General features: G+C 47.1%; 1 protein-coding gene across 50 annotated transcripts in view; it reads right to left on the reverse strand.

The window, feature by feature from the left end:
* The window catches only part of TCF7L2 (transcription factor 7 like 2), a 227,817-nt gene extending 213,497 nt beyond the window's left edge, over nt 1–14,320 (reverse strand). For 27 of the 50 annotated variants that reach the window (XM_007520001.3, XM_060171298.1, XM_007519998.2 and 24 more), the window contains exons 1-3: nt 13,592–14,318; nt 13,234–13,300; nt 12,880–13,004 (exon numbers count right to left, since the gene is read on the reverse strand). In XM_007520001.3, coding sequence (XP_007520063.1) covers nt 12,880–13,004; nt 13,234–13,300; nt 13,592–13,780 — 381 coding nt within the window. In that variant the 5' untranslated portion in view covers nt 13,781–14,318. Of the gene's footprint in view, nt 1–12,879; nt 13,005–13,233; nt 13,301–13,591 lie in introns of all 50 variants that reach the window. The other 23 variants (XM_060171283.1, XM_060171284.1, XM_060171282.1 and 20 more) reach the window with 3 other exon arrangements.
* Nucleotides 14,321–16,441: the final 2,121 nt, after the last annotated feature.

Here is a 16,441-nt window from a genome sequence, read left to right on the forward strand (position 1 = left end):
CAATGACGCCAACAACAATAATAACTACAACAATAAAACAAGGGCAACAAAAGGGAATAAATAAATAATAAAATATTTAAAAAAAAAAAAAAGGATCCCGGTTTGAGTTAAAGCCCCCCGGCTCCCCACTTGCCGGGGGAGTCCCTTCACAGGTGGTGAAGCAGATCTGCAGGTGTCTTTCTCTCCCCCTCTCTGTCTTCCCCACCTCTCTCGGTTTCTCTCTGTCCTATCCAACAACAACAAAAAACACATCAACAACAACAACAATAATAACCACAACAAGGCTACAACAACAAGGGCAACAAAAGGGGGGGGTGGCCTCCAGGAGCAGTGGATTCATGGTGCCGGCACTGAGCCCCAGCAATAACCCTGGAGGCAAAACAAACAAACAAATAAATAAATAAATCACCTATTCAATAAGCCAAACAGGAGGGAGTGTGTGTGTGTGTGTGTGGGGGGGGGGGGGACCAGGAGTAAGAATCAGTGATGTGAAAAGGAAAGACAGATGCCCATGAAGACATAAAGAAAGCCAGTCTGGTGAGCAGGATGCTGCAGGGGAAAAAATATATATATATCTATGTGCTGCAAGAAGTTGTCAGGGTTGCAACATGTAGCAAGAGGAGAAGAAAGTGAGGGAAAGGATTATGAGAAGCCATGACACTGCCACAGGTACAAGCCACCAGGAAGGCCACTGCCTCTACCTGCTCCTACCTCCACTCCACCTTATCCCCATCCCTTTTCTAATAATCAGGCAGTTGGCTCTCCCCCCTCTCCCAGCACAATTCTATTTTGGAGAAAAAAATATGTCCGGCAGAATTCTGGGGCCACCCAATGCCATATACATTCTTTCAGAATGACTCAGCTGCCTGTCCCAGGACATCTCTGCAGCAGTACATTCTAGGAATCCACACTTCCCCAAAGAGTCGATGCCTGGTGGCCCCTGGATAAATGTTCACTCAGACCCTCCACAGCAAAAGGCTGAAGTCACACTCCCCTACCAACCTCCTCCTACAAACACCCCACAGACCACCCACCAAAGAAGGGAGTGTCCCCCCACAGCCCCAGAAAGGAGCACCAAGATTCAACTACTCCCAAATGACGTTTACACCTGAGGATTCTATCAATTGGGAAGGCAGTTACCATCCACCAATTGGTAAGTGTTACACCTAAACCACAAGCACCACCAAAACATCTTAACAATACCCAAAAATGCCTTTTTAATCTGCCAAAAATCAAAGGATGGAGCACGGAAGGGTCCTGAGAGACCGCTGCCCACCCCACGCCCCTGTAGCAACAGGCAACTCAGCTGCATTTCCAAACACAGATCTGTATTATTCTAACAGCCTATTGCCACTGCAAGCACAGCTAATACTAGCACAACACTTGTGTATTACTGGAACAAACCGTTATCTAGCCTGCAAGAGTTTTAGATCCAATTATTTTGTATCTTGCATCCTACAAGAAAAATCCAGTCTACAAGGTTTTTGAAAAGAGAGGGGGAAAAAAAAAACCAAGAAATCCACATAAGAATTTTGCAACCAACTCCAAATAAATACAACACAGTAGTAAAGTTTTTCAAAGTCTAAATCCACATTGCTCATGGGATAAGGTTGAGAGTATCCATTTTTGGAATACAGTGAGATCACGTTTTCTGTTGCAAAGAAACAAGCAAAAAACAGTGCCTATATAATATATGTCAGTTTTTCCCAAAACATAGTATTAATAAAAACTAAAAGGAAATGCAAGGAAAATAAAAAAAAAGAAAAAGTAGGTGAGGGTGGTGGCGATGCGAAAGATTTTCAAGGCTCAGAGGTCCCAGGTTCAATCCCCTGTACCACCATGAAACAGTGCTGAGCAGCACTCTGGGTAAAAAAGAAAAAAAAGGGGGGGGGGTGAGAAGACAAGAAAGATAACCAAAAGAAAATCCCAGAGCTGTCAAAGCACAGTCATGAGCCACACTCTCTAAAACAGCTAAAATGAAGATAGAGCACCTCAAGAAATGTCACTCCACCATCCCCAGCTCTCCAACACACACACACACACACACACCAAGCTGCACACACACACACACACACACACACACACACACACACACACACACACACACCAAGCAGCTAGCTCCTCTAAGGGAATTGCCTGAGAAAGAAAGATTTGCACACACACACACACTCCCCCCATCAGCCTTTCCAGTGAATTCAGAGATTGCACTAATTACTGGGGCAATTCTGTATCACATTAAGACGACCTTTGTACTCAGGACAGGTTCCTCTCACTGCCCATTTTCGTTTGGAATTCCTGGCCAGAGTGTGGCTCTTGTCTGAGAGGTGGGGGGAGGCCAGGGGGCTTCTCCTTCAGGGCAGAGAATGCAACACTAACAACTTGTTTCCCTTTCCAGTCAGGTTTTATTCTCTCTTCCTACTGCCTGATTCAGAGCTTAACAGAAACTTGTCCAAGCTTTTCTTCCCACAAACCCTGCACTGCCCTAGGCGATCTAAGCTCAGGGTAACCACAGGAATCTCAGATTGTCAATTAAAATGGAATGGACACCTGATAACTAAGTATATGTGTGTGGTGGGGGGGATGTCATATAATCACAGTCTTAGGCATAAATTAATGAAACTCACTAATCCAAATTCAATTTTCACTTGTCCAGATCCATTCTGAAGGTTTGCGTTCACACCACCCAAACAACACAAGCCTCGAGAAAAGAATGCAATTAAAATAGGAAAATGCAGCTGGTAAGGTCTGGAAGCATCTAGAAAGATAAAGTTAATTTAACCTACACACACACACACACACACACAACACCCAGCAATGTAGCTTCCCTCCTTGAGTGTCTATCCAGCCAGCTCAAAATACACACAGCAGAAGAAGCTCCAATCAGACTTTCACTTGAAGCCAGGAGAGATTACTAGCTAAAATTTCCCCTGCTACAGCAGCCAAGGCTGACGATATCTCTTGTTTCTTCTTTGGGTTTCTAGCCCGTTCTTTTCTCAAGTCCTCTTTTCTCAGACACACCTACTTTAACTGCTTTTTGGCCCTCCCTGTAAAACACAAAGATGCCTTGTTCACTACAGTCTAGTTTTTTAAGACAATTATTTAAAGGGGGGGGGAGGAACCCCTCCCATAAAGACAGCATTCTGAACTGATCTGAGTCCAGGCCTCCAGGTTCCCAAAGGCCAAGGAGGTCTTGCTCTTTCTCGGGTCATCTGCAGTGACTTCCTGGCATAGCGCTGAGACTGGAGCATCCTCAATCCTCCCTCCCTGGGGTATCAAGGAGGGTCATCCAGTGAGCACACCTAGGTTGTTTTCATTCAGTTCCTTCCTGTGAAACTCCTACAAAATCAAACCTCCCTTTCCAGTGTGCTGGTGGCCAAACCTTGCCTCCCCCATAACCTAGACTTCTCCAGTGCAGAGAGAACTTGCAGAATGTGGCGTGCTTAGCACTGACACACACCATTTTCCCGTTGTCAAAAAATAAAGAAAGAGCCATACTGTTAGGGTTCACCACTGTTAGGATTCACATACTGTTAGGATTCCCAGAGGATCCAGCTATCATGACTTCTCTTCATCTATTTCTGATCACTACCATTGGCCGGCCCTAGACCTGAGGTTGTAGACAGATAATCGAAGACATCAGAGAAGGGAAGAAAACGGTTTTTTCAACTGCAGAAATCTCATCCTCAGAGACAAGAGGGGGAAAAAAGGAAAAATTATGGCCCATTGTTGGAGTTTTCCAGCACAAAGTGAACTTCCACTGTGTTGAAGAGTGATTTTGTATGCCTTCATCTGTCTAGAAGTCCAGTGCACTACCCATTGTACCACAGAGCCAGATGAAGACTGATTTTGTAAGCCTGTTCATTCAAACTAAATAGGAAAGAGGTGGAGAAGTTGTATACGTTTTCATTTTAATCGACCGCTTTCTCTTTCATTTAAATATTTTTCTTTCGTGGCTGGGCAAATAGCACAATGCAAAAGACTCACGCCTGAGGCTCCTAGGTCCCAGGTTCAATCCCCAGTACCACCATAAACCATAGCTGAGCAGTGTTCTGGTCTCTCTCTCATTCTCTATCTGTATGTCTATCTCTCTCCTTAAAGTTAAATAAATAAAATGTTTTAAAATAAGTAAATAAATGTTTTCTTTCAGTCAAGTATCTTAAAATATAGGTGGGGTGTCCATCTTCCACGCTACCCTATAGCCATTACCTAGGAGTTTAATTTCTGTCATAAGCTTGAAAGATAATAATACTCTTTTCACTGAGACTTTTTTCTTATGTCATCTATCATTGTTTAGAGCAGAGACAACCCCCCCACATACACCCCAGTCTTATGCTGGAAAAACTCTTGGGAAATAAACTCCCAGGTTTATTTTGGGTCTTGCCTGCCCTTTTTAAACTGGAAGGAGGGCTTCTAACTTCCACTGAGAAGGCAAGACCAGCATTGACTGGTAAATTGGGGGGTTGGAGGGGGCTTAAATATTCCTACAAAGATCTAGACTCTAAACATCTGTAACCTCCTAAAACAAAACTGCTTAACAAAGGCATTGCCTTCTCATTTCCTGGCATTCTCCTTCAGACATTTCTGCTTCAACAAAACGCATGCTTTCAGACACAAGAACAATCTCTCCTACTGTCTCCGTGTTCCATCAAATGTCTATTTACCCTCATTAATTTTGCCTTTTCTTTTTCCTCCACCTGAAACCATCCGCTATGAGTCAGAGAGTGATCATTAACTTTTACAGCTTCCACACACATCCACCTACTCACTTTGGGGGAAAGAAGTATTGACTTGCAACACTGCCTGAGACTAAAATTCTCTAAGAAGGGAAAGAAAAAGAAAAAAAGGGCGGGGGGGGGGGGGGACTGCTTCAAGAAAAGTTGTATGGAAGGATTTGTGGGGAGATGTAACATTCATTCTTTTTTCCCACTTTGGGTTGCAATCTCTAACAGGAAGAAAAAAAGAAAGGAAACCTGAAAGAGTTGAACGTGGTTACGGGGCTGATGGAGGGAGGGAAGGGGTAACTATCAATAGATGATTTTCTTGAAACATCAAAATATAATGAAAGTTCTTGAAGTGCAGGGGTGGGAGGTGGAGGGAGGCTGGAAAGGAATGAAGAGAATCAAGTTTCCTGCTCTAATGCAAAACCCACTTCTGGCATCTGCAGACAGTGGGCTACAGTGCTGAGATGCTCCCAAGGAGGCATTTTTTTTCATTCAAAGTTGCTACACTAACACTTTTAAAATGATGCCCCATCATTACTCCACTTAGCAGTCACCACACTACAACTCATAACGAATTAATTTGCGTTAATGTGGGTTTCCTGTGTCCTTCCCCGGGCATGCAATCGTGCCTAATAATACTGACAGGACGATACACCGGGTCTTTTTATTTCACTTTCCAAAACAAACTAACCCACCCAAAGCCCCACACCAATCCTCTCAATTTCTTGAAGCATTTTCCCAATATATTTCGTCCATCAGAATTGGCCCAGCACGCAGGAACCTAGTTATCTTCTCAGTAAATATTTATAGCATCACTCTTTCCCATTCATTCCTGTCTTTTCTCCGAGAAGCTCGCTGTAGCCTACATCTGCAATTCATTGACTTTACAATTTACCACATGTTGGGATGGGAGAGGTCTTAGCTCCATTTGAATCACTACACAAATATGCAAGTGATTTATCGGTTTCAAGCCGAAGACTGCGAGAGGAGGACTCCACTTTTCCTGAACATTACTTCTTCTGGCAGACCATGAACAATTACAGTTCGTACTAATTAAGCTCTGTAAGTGTGCTGTGCCCCGCTAATGCCTACCAGGCCTCAAATTTATTTTCATGATGCCAAACTTCAGCAAGCTGTTTTAACCCCTTCCAAGCTGATCTGGCTAGTAAACACTCCTCCCCTCATAGAACCAACCTGTTCAGGGGCTACTTCAACACCCGGGGGAGGTGGGGGGGGGGGGTATTGGTAGGGAGAGGAAGAAAAAGAAGAAAACAACAGGAGGATGAATTACCAGCCTGAAATCAAATGTGCCTAAGGAAGAAAAAATCTATCCTGGGAAAACGGAAGAACACCAGGGCTGATAACCCGTTCAAAGATCCCACAGCCCCATCTTTGTAATGAGCTGTTAAGGGATTCATATCTGTCCCAGAGGGCTAGTAAGTTTCTGCATTCCATTGATTAGAAAATAAAACCTTTCAGCCTGGGTCTTTAAGTTTGGGCTGGATGAAGGGAAAGACAGTCTGAAAGGAGAGCCACCAGCCCCCCATAAAAGTTCGCCACACCCCTCCGAATTCCACTCCCTGCGTGCCATTTCCCTCTCTCTCTCTCTCTCTCTGTCTCTCTCTCTCTCCCTCTCCCTCTCCCCCCCCCCCCAGTCCACTGTTCAAATAAATAAACCAACAAAAGCAGAGTATTTGGTCTTCTCTCACATCAGGGTCTCAAGCACAAAAGCCCCACCCCAAGAGCATCACGCAATAACTGATAAACATAACCAGGGTTGGGGAGAGAGAGAATGAGAACTTTGGGTGATGAGTAGACTGGAATGAGTTTTTTTGCTGAGCAAAGCAGTTATCATTTTTAATAGCAGCGCCGTCCCCCCATCAGGGTACCTCCAGCTTTCCCCCAGTTTACCCTCCCTAGTTTCAAGCTATTTCCCCACCCTGGTCTAAATTCTTTTTTTTTTTTTGCCTCCAGGGTTATTGCCAGGGCTAGGTGCCTGCACCACGAATCCACTGTTCCTGGAGACCATTGTTTCCCCTTTTGTTGCCCTTGTTTTATCATCATTGTTGTGGTTGTTATTATTGTTGTTGGCGCTGGATAGGACAGAGAGAAATCGAGAGGAGGGGAAGACAGAGATGGGAAGAGAAAGATAGACACCTGCAGACCTGCTTCACCACCTGTGAAGTGATTCCCCTGCAGGTGGGGAGCCGGGGCTCAAACCGGGATCCTTATGTGGGTCCTTGAGCTTCACGCCACGTGAGCTTAACCTGATGTGCTACCGCCCGACTCCCCTAAATGTATTTTTAATCTTTCTTTGCATCCAAGCATTATTTTCTGCCTCTTTTCTAGGCTTACCACTCCCAAGACACCAGTGCACTTTTCCCCAAAATGAATGGCTTTACCCGTCCCAGTGGGGAAAAAAAAAAAAAAAAAAAAAAAAACCTCTCTCACTCTTAACTCATGCCCTGTGCAATGCATGCATAGTTTCCCTTCCAGCTCCGTGAAACCTCACAGAAATGAGAAGAGTAGACTCCTGTATCAGGTTTCTGTAAGTATGCTGGGAAAATAATGTATGATATGGACAACAGAGCCACACAAAAAAAAAAAAAAAAGGAAAGGAAAGGAAAGGAAAAGGAGAGAAACCAGAAGGGAAAGGAAAAAAAAAAATAAAAAGATGCGGAACACCTAGAGCAACCTTGCCTTTGAAAGCAGGCATCTGTGCAGAGCCCCCACTGAATTGCCATCCCTGAAAGTGCTCTTTATAAATGTGTATAACAATAGCCTAGAGGAAAAGTACAAGTCAGCTGCCAAGGGGAGGGCATGGGTGGGGGGCTTTCTCAGATGAGCTCAGATTGGGGGGAAGGGCAGTAGTCACCCTAGACTTCCCCCACTCTGCCGCCTTCCCCCCACATACACCCCCAACTCATTGCTTATAATTAGTGAGAGAAATTTGAGCTACTGCCAATGTCTGCGGACCTTGAATATTATAAGGCCAACGTGGCGTCAAATATCTTAACATTCATAAGTGTTATGGGCTGTAAATAAAGCCTGTGGATTTATGGCCTGGGGGCGCTTGCCAGCAAAGGGCTGGGGCACCGTGCTTTCAGCAGACCTGTTGAGGTGCAAGTTTGCCTTTGGTTGTAAAAATTAACCATTTCCTTCACAAATGTGCTCAATTACAAGGCAGGGCTGAAGATTTACTTGTACGATTTGCCCATATGCACACCCAGAGGAAACTCAGACGCCCATGTCTCCCTCCTCCCCTCCCCCCCCACTCCTGTTCAACAACCTCAAGAATTTGATTCACCCCTCCTCTTTAAAACTTCTGAAATGTGTCACCTCAGAACAGTTACAAATGTGGTTAAAGATAGGATCTAACTCCACTTACCAAGACTAAAAAGCTTACACCTACTTCCTTGGAAAGTGCTTATTTATTTGGCAACTCCACGGTATTTAAGAAAGAGAGAAGTAAATCATTCCTTGCCTCAACTCCCCAACCAATATAATGTCACCTACTTCCTGCGACGGAGAGAGCATTTGCTAAATCCAGGTTGTCTGATACTTAACTGCCAATAAACCAACTTCCACATAACTCTCCAGACAGCTGGAGAAAAGGTCTCAGAGATTTTAGTCATGGTCAGAAACACTCGTCCACACAAAAATTCGCAGCTGTCCTCTCTCCAGTGCATTTTTTAATGGGGGGGCTGTTATGAAATATCTGACAAAAATGTAAGATCCTCTTAGATACCTTCTAGTTCACCCACTGTGTGTGTGGAAGAGAAGTTGCACCAAGATTTCCCAAGCAAGAAATCTGGGCACTTTTATTGCACACACTCAGGCATTCATGTAAAAGAGGCATTCAGAGCCTGGAAAAGACTTGTGCTAAAATCTTTAAAGGCACAGCCTCTGGTGCAACTAGTAAAAATTGCTAGTTTGCTAAAGCAAATATTTTTTTAATGGCATGCAGGATTGCAGCTACCCTGCACCGCTAACAGAACAGCACTCTTGTTCTGCCAGCCCCCGGAAGCCATCCTGTAACTTTTTCACAGCTTGCTAAGATACAGAACGCTGACCAGCTTCCAGCAGTGACTCTGAATGAAGCCCAGCTCAGTAAACTTAAAAGCAAGGTGGAAAATATCTAGCAAGATACGGGACTGTTTGCCTCCGAATCTTTTCTCAATCAAAGAATGGACATTCATTAAAGCTACTTCCTTTAAAGCAGTCAAAAGTTTCCAGAAACACTTCTTCCAGAAAAAAAAGCACTTTAGGCTCCCAACTGCCTCCTAGTTTTGTTCCTGTGCTTTCCAGAAAGCTTCAGTTTCAAGAAAACTGCAGACTGCTGCCATATTAAATTTATAATCACTAAAATGACTTATTGGGTGAATGTTGAGCTCATAATCCATACTGCAGACATTAAACCCCAACCTATAAAGATTAGCAGGGAATTAATGCTGTTGCATTGAGATTGAAATCTAAACATGTTCACCATAAATATTTCTGAAGGAGATGAAAAACAATTAGCATAATACTGAAAGAAGGGCAAGAACACCTGTTCTTTTTCAGGGCGATAAGCATTTTATTGTTCTCTATTTAAAACGTAATGACCTGTGTAATTACAGTAATATTACATTGTTATGTAGGGGCTTGGAATGTCACACTTTGAAAAGTGTTGTCAAAACAATCAGGGGTGAAGGTGGGGGGGTGGGAGGACAGCGGGGGGGAGGACCGCCATTAACCCTTCACACACCAAGTCCTAAATCTTTTGTAAGAGAAAAGGATTATGTTGTTTGAGCGAGAAGGACACATCCATTTTCACCAGCCAGAAAGAGGAGTTGCTGCCCGCTTAAATAAAACTCTACTGAATAGGCCCCTCTTGGTTTCCTTTAAATGCTAGGCTCCCAAGTTCAAAAATGAATTCAAGATGCTACTTATTTATTTGTTCAAACTAGTAGCAACTAGCTCAGCTGAAAAGCCAGTAAATTCGGAGAAAAGAAAATGCAAAAACTTTAAACCATTAAGTCCTTAAAAATAAATAAATAAATAAATAAAACCTAACTGGAATGCTGACCACGGTATTCTTATTTCTATTTGTCCCCTGGCCAGAGGGAAAAAACTGTAACAACTACTTTGCCACATCAACTTTCGGAGATATTCTTATCTTTAACATACAAATGTTACCACCATTCTAGTATCTGCAGCTCTATCCCAGCCACTTAAAGACCTCCCCCTTCATGCATTTTTGTATTCGAATCTGTTTTTAAGAAAAGATCCCTATTACAGTGTGCCAAAGACTAAGTGACTGCTTTATAGAAAGGTTGGTGAATTTAAAAATAAAATGATTACTGCCAAGTTTTGTGGCGTCTTCAGCAATGAAAGTATTATTCTTGAGATACTGTATTATTTATCACAGCCTGATTGAATGATACTCCTTAAATCTTTGCATTATTAAGCGGGAAAGTGAAAACCAGGGTTCCAAAGAGTTTTCTTTTTCTAAGGTGCAGCTGCCTACAGGAACACTCACATGGAACAGAAAACGCAGAAGGAAAAAAAAAAACACCAAGGAGACTCAGCAAAGAATGAGGCAGGCAGCTAATTTGTCTTTACACCTTGCTTTTCAAAACACACACTGTTTTCCAGATGAGCATGAAAAGACCACTGTCTTGTCAATAGATTCCTCCGGCAGCTGTATCAAATCTGGAATTGCAAGCTGGCCCCTCTGATAGAAGACGTCTTGAGTGACACACAACAGCCTCCCATCCTCAATCCCAACCCTCTTCTCGACAGCCTAAATAAATAACTTTAATTTGGAAGCACAGAATCTAAGGCAGGTAGCAGGGAGTGGAGAAGGCAGCAGCCGTGCACACAAAGGTATCTGTTTGGTGTTTGACATGCAAATTCGAAAACTGCCCACAGAGTTCAGAAATGTCTTCTCAGGCTGAATCTGATGTCACAGCACATGGCCACCCGCTAGGACCACAATTAAAATCACCAGACGCCCTCTATTCCTATAAAAGCCAACAAAGGGGACCCAAACGCTGGGAGTCTTCCTTTTCGCACCAGGAAAGCATTTATTCGCCTTTAACAGTTTCCCTGTTTCCTAATTACAGTGCGACTCAACCGTTCAAGTTTAGAGGGGTGAGCATGGCAAGATTGGCAGCGGTCAGAGACAGGGGGTGTGTGCAAAGAGGCAGGGAGGGTGGCAAGTCTGCCCTCAGAGCTCCAGATTCAGATGACTGCGCGGGGCTTTTAAATTATAGCGGGGAAGCTCCCATCCTGGGGGGGGGGGGGGAGGCGGGATGAAGCAGGGCATTTTCAGGGTGACTTTGGAATGTAGTTTAGTCCCGTAGGTTAGTACCGTTGCCAGTGTTCCTACAAGTTTAGCCCAGAAGACTCCCGGTTTAAGTAATGCCCCACAAACTACCAAGAAAAATCCGGGTAACCCGCCAACGGTGGCCCCTCCGGCTGCAGCCCCGCAGCCCTAGTCTGCAGGACTAGGTCGCATTGACACTGCTTCCAGCCTCCCAAGGTTGCAGAAGCCTGAGTTCAGGAGCGGGGGAGGGTAGGAAGAATTCTTTCTCTAGCTTAGCCATAGAATTATGACCGTATCTAACATGCCCTTGACTTTTTTTTTTCCTTTTGCGGTCCCCCCCGCCCCCTGCTAAAAAAAAAAAAAGTCAGACCTGATGGTTAATATTTAAATGTTTAGAAACACTTGTGGATATGACAGCCACCACCGGCTGGGAGCCCTCCACCAAACACCAAATCCATCGCTGCTTAACACTGGGTGCATTATTTTGCACGGCTATCTCCAGTCACACAAAAAAGAAAAACAAAAACTGGGTTGGGGTGTGTGTGTGTGTGTGTGTGTGTAAATAAAGTGTGTAAAGAAAGAGGGACCAGGCCAGAGAAAGTGCAAAATGACAAAGCTGGGAACAGTCACAAGCTTCCAAAGATTGAATCTAAAGATTCATAATCTAGAAAGAATGGGAGTGGGGGTTCAGAGCCAGGGCTTGGGGTCAAGAAGCCGGTGAGGGAATGGGTGAGCCTAACTGACTAGTCTGGGGTGGGTGTAAGGTGCACGATGCAGGAGACATCCCCGAGGCCTGACACCCCGTGCGGTCCTGGAAGCCCCGAAGTTGGGCGGCCCCTGTAAAGAAGCAGCCCCCTGCGTACAAGCAAAGGCGCCCTGGGCCTTGCTCACCTTCCGCACCCCCTTGGGCTCACACACCACCCTGGGTTTTGCCTCCACCCCCAGGACCCACACTGCGGGCCATCTGGTAATCTGGCAAGAGCAGACCTCGCTGTCGACCCCGGGGCACCCCACTTCCCTAGAAATGCACCGCGTCCGCTCGTAGGAGGCCATCCGGGCCACACAGCCTGCAAGCCCGCCGGCCTCCGGCCTCCCCACCCGGCGCGGCCCGGGAGAGCCCGCAGCCGAGCCGGCCACGGCACCCTGGGCGCTCGCGGCCCTGCGAGGCGGTCAGTGAAAAAAGCACGGCTGGAGCCCCTCTAAGTCTGCACAGGGTCCGGGCGGGGGAGTGTGACCTTGGAGGGACCATGAGGGAGGGCGGAGAGCCCGCGATCGCCGCGCAAAGGCGAAGTCAGCGGCCGCCGGGGCACAGTGAGCGGGCGCCTCTGCGGGGCCCCGGGCTGCGCCCGCCGCTTCCCAAGTGCACACTCCGGAGGAGGAGGCGCTCGGGCCGCGGCAGCCAAGGGGTTAACCGGGGAAAACCTCAGGCGCCACGGAAGAAGGAAGGAAAAGAGAAAGAGAGAGAAGAAAGAGCCACTCAGTCCTCTTCCCAGGGCGAAGAAACAAACACCACCACTAAAGGGGGAGGGGGGACCGGAGCGCCACAAAAAGAGAAACTTCTGGGGGAGATTTTTTTTCCCTTCTCCACACACACCCCCACCCCAACCAAGCCCTGCCTGGGAGCAAGAAAAGGTCTCCCCCCCGACATCACGAGGCAGCAAACTGAAAGCTAGAACATGGCGAAGTGCAAACAAATCCAGTCCACAAAAGGCAGAAAAGTTTGGAGAGTTGCTGGGGCGGCCTGGACCGCGGGCGGGGGAGGGGCGGGCAGGGGGGCGGGGGAGGAGGGAGGGGAGGAAGGGGGAGGGCAGGGGCCGCATGCGGGGGCCGCGGCGCGCGGGCACTTACGGTTCGGGCGGTGGGCGAGAGCGATCCGTTGGGGAGGTAGGGGCTGGTCAGGTCGGGGATCATGATGAAGGGGTATCCGGGGTACGGTGGCCCCTTAAAGAGCCCTCCATCTTGCCTCTTGGCCGCTAACATGGCGGGGCGGCGAGGGGACGGCAGGCGCGCGGAGCGGGGAGAGAACGAGGAGAAAAGTTTTTGAGAAAGTGGCCCCAAGTGGCCGGGGCGCCCCCGGGGCTGCAGACGCGCCGTGACCGGGCCGATCGGAGCCCCGGGGCGCGCGGTGGCCGCAGCGGGGCCCCGGGGGGCGATTCCCGGGGGTGGGTGGGGGCTGCTGCGGGGCGCGCGGGGCGTACTCACCTTCTTCCAAACTTTCCCGGGATTTATCTCGGAAACTTTCGGAGCGAGGCGGAGGCCGTCTTTCCGCCTTCCCGGAGGGGTGGAGATGGGGAGGGCGAGGGGCAAACGCCACGCAGAGGTGGGAAGAGAAGCAGGGGGGAGAAAAGAGAATCAGCGGGGTGCAGAGGGGGGCAGCCCCGCGGGGTTCCAAGCTGGTGCCATGGTGGCACCGTACACAGCCCGCCCGCCCGCCCGCCGGGCCCCACGGCCACCCGGCCGCCGCCCCCGGCCCTGATTTCTCCCCTTTCCAACCACCTTTGCCAAACCCGGGGAAAGCGAGCTGCAAGCACCCCACCAGCCCGAGGGGGGTTTCTCCTACCTCGGAATCGGAGGAGCTGTTTTGATTCGTTTCTGATTCATTGACTAGAGACGATTTGACATCAGCTAAATCCCTCTCTGCCGAGGAGTTGTCGGAGCTCTTCTCCTCCTGCTCGCCCTCGTCTTTGAAGGAAATCAGCTCGTCGTTGGCGCCTAGGTCATCTCCTCCACCGCCGTTCAACTGCGGCATTTTTTTTCCTCACCCACCAGCAGCAATTTTGGAAGAAAAATGAAGAAGGAAGAAAAGCAAAAAAAAAAAAAAAAATTACCCCCAAAAAGTTTTGCCCCTCCCCAAAAAATAAAAATAAAAAACAGATGACTGCAAGAAAAAGACGAGTCCAAGGTGAACTTTTTTTTTTCTGCTTTGGGGTCTTTTTCTCCTGGGGAGGGGAAAGAGGGAGGAGGGGAGGGGAAGGGGGGGGAGATCTTCTGCACGCGTGAGTTTGGGTTTCTTTTTTCTCTCGTTCCCAAGGATCCGATCAATGTGCAAAAAAAAATAATAAATAAAAAGGGGGGTAAAAAAAACACACCACCAACAACAAGAAGTCAGATATAAAGAGCAAAGGGGGGGGAAGCCGAAGATACAGGAGGAGCTCGTGCCGCTCGGATTTGAGTGAGTTGAAGTTAGACTGAGAGCTTTTCAGTTCAAAGGCGGCGCTGATTGACAGATAGAAAAAGGGGGATCGAAATCCGGAGGAACGGAGTAGTCTGGGAGCGGAGATTATTGACAGGGCGAGAGGAACACACTCGCTTAATGAGATGCCGGGGGGCGGGGCCGGTCAGTGACGTATGCATAAATAAACAGCCGGGGTGGGCGGGGCGGGTGCGGCTAACAATGATCCTTTCGGGCGCCGGGAGAGGGAGGAGGAGCTGGACTTGGGGGGTGCAGGGGGAGAGGCCTGTGCTGAGGTTGTGCGCGCCGGGGACCCGGGGCAAGGGGACTGGGACTCGCTCGGAGAAGGGGTGGGGGGTGAAGGGGCGGTTTCAGAAAGACAATGCGGAGTGGATGAGGAGGGGAAAGGGGTGGTGACTGAGTCAGGAATCCGAGGCCAGGAAGGCGGAAGGAAAGCCCACTTGGGGGGCGGGGATGGGGAGAGGCCCAGGAAAAGTGCACTTTGGAAATACTAGAAATAAGGCTCGAGGAAGCTTAGGGGGCGGGGGAGCTTGGTGTTGAAGCCTACGGAAAGTCGGCCACCTTTGGGCGGGCTGTGACACAAGTGGGCAAAAAGAAAGATCAGCCGAGCTTGTGGAAGTGGAGCACTGGCCAAAGTTCCTTCTCATCAGCAGGGAAAGAAACTCCTAACCCACAAGGTCTTCCCTCCCTTTTTTGATTAGGACTTAGTGAATCGGTTCATTAAATGTTAAAATCTCACTCCAGTGAACATGCCAGCTTAAGTTTTTATTTTAAAAGAAGTATAAAAATAAAGTGCTGTAGTGCTTGTAAGGGGCTTTCTAAATAACCTTTATTTTTAGAAAATTATACATAGATATTTTTTTTATCAGACCTTGGAGGTGGTAGGGAATGGAGCTAGGATTCAAAGTCCTTTGTGACTTTGGAGGTAGAAAGTTTGGGCGTTAACACTCCAGGGAAAATAAAACTGAAATTTCATCACCTCTGTAACTGTGGGGCTGGAGTCTTTCTCCAAGGGGGTCGCAATGACACCCCCCAAGAACTTAGCAAATAATCAAGATGTACAAGGCTCTGGCAGGAAACTGCAGACCGAGCTGGTGCTGGAAGACCTCGGGGAGGAGAAGGAAAACCTGGACTTTGAGACAGCTGTTTGTTCATTTCTAGGCACTCAGGCTTGCTTCAAATTGGGGAACAGAATTATATTAAGGGCAAAAGGCCTGGCTCTGAACAGTCTTCCTGAAAGATGGGGCATAAACATACCTTTTCTTGCAAAACATCCTGTTCAAATCAGACTGGAAACTGCACTTAAAAGGTGGGGGGAGTGAGGGGTACCTTTAAAAAATAATTAAGCAAATTTTCTTAGAAACTGTTTATCTAGAACCCAAGACATATGAAATTATCCCATTCATTCCCTCACCTCTTAAAAAAAAAAAAAAAAACCGGGGGCCGGGTGGTGGCGCACCTGGTTGAGCGCACACGTTACAATTGCAAGGACCCAGGTTCGAGCCCCGGTTCCCCACCTGCAGGGGGAAAGCTTCACAAGTGGTGAAGCAGGGCTGCAGGTGTCTCTCTATCCCTCCCTTCCCTCTCGATTTCTGACTGTCTCTATCCAATAAATAAATAAAGATAAAAAAAAATTCTTAAAAAAAAAAAGACCCTCACCTGCTTCTGCTTTTCAATTGACCCATCAGCACCAAAGACTTCCAAAAGAAAGCAAATTTAGCATGTAATATTTAGAGTTTGGGGTTTCGGCAAAACTGTTTATAGGCTTAAGGTCTCAGAAAGAAGACTGCTAAAAATAATGATACTGAGATTGACAAGGCCAATGAATTCCCCAGCACTGGAAAAAAAAAAATCCATAACCACATTTGCACACTAAAGAGTAAGGTGCAGCAAAAGAAAAATGAAGAGGGGGTGCAAAGGAGAATCACAGTAACTCCCAGTTTTAATATTAATCAAAAAAATCAGAGGTCAGTGAGAAGGAGCCTGAAAAGAAGTAAAACAAATGTGTACATTGAATCAGACAGGATTGCATAGGATACAAAGCGCAGGCTAATTCGTCTCAGCAGGTAGGACTAACCTTCAGACTTCATAAATAAATAAGGCAGGCACAGTGTCTGTCGAAGACAGAGTGGAGACAGAAAAGGGGATTATTCCAAGACACCAAGTGAAAATATGAAGAGTGAAATGCTCTTCTATTAAACCCATGCAGAAATGGAA

This window comes from Erinaceus europaeus, chromosome 14 (genome assembly GCF_950295315.1).
Source record: "Erinaceus europaeus chromosome 14, mEriEur2.1, whole genome shotgun sequence".
In the NCBI taxonomy this organism is placed as follows: Eukaryota; Metazoa; Chordata; class Mammalia; order Eulipotyphla; family Erinaceidae; genus Erinaceus; species Erinaceus europaeus.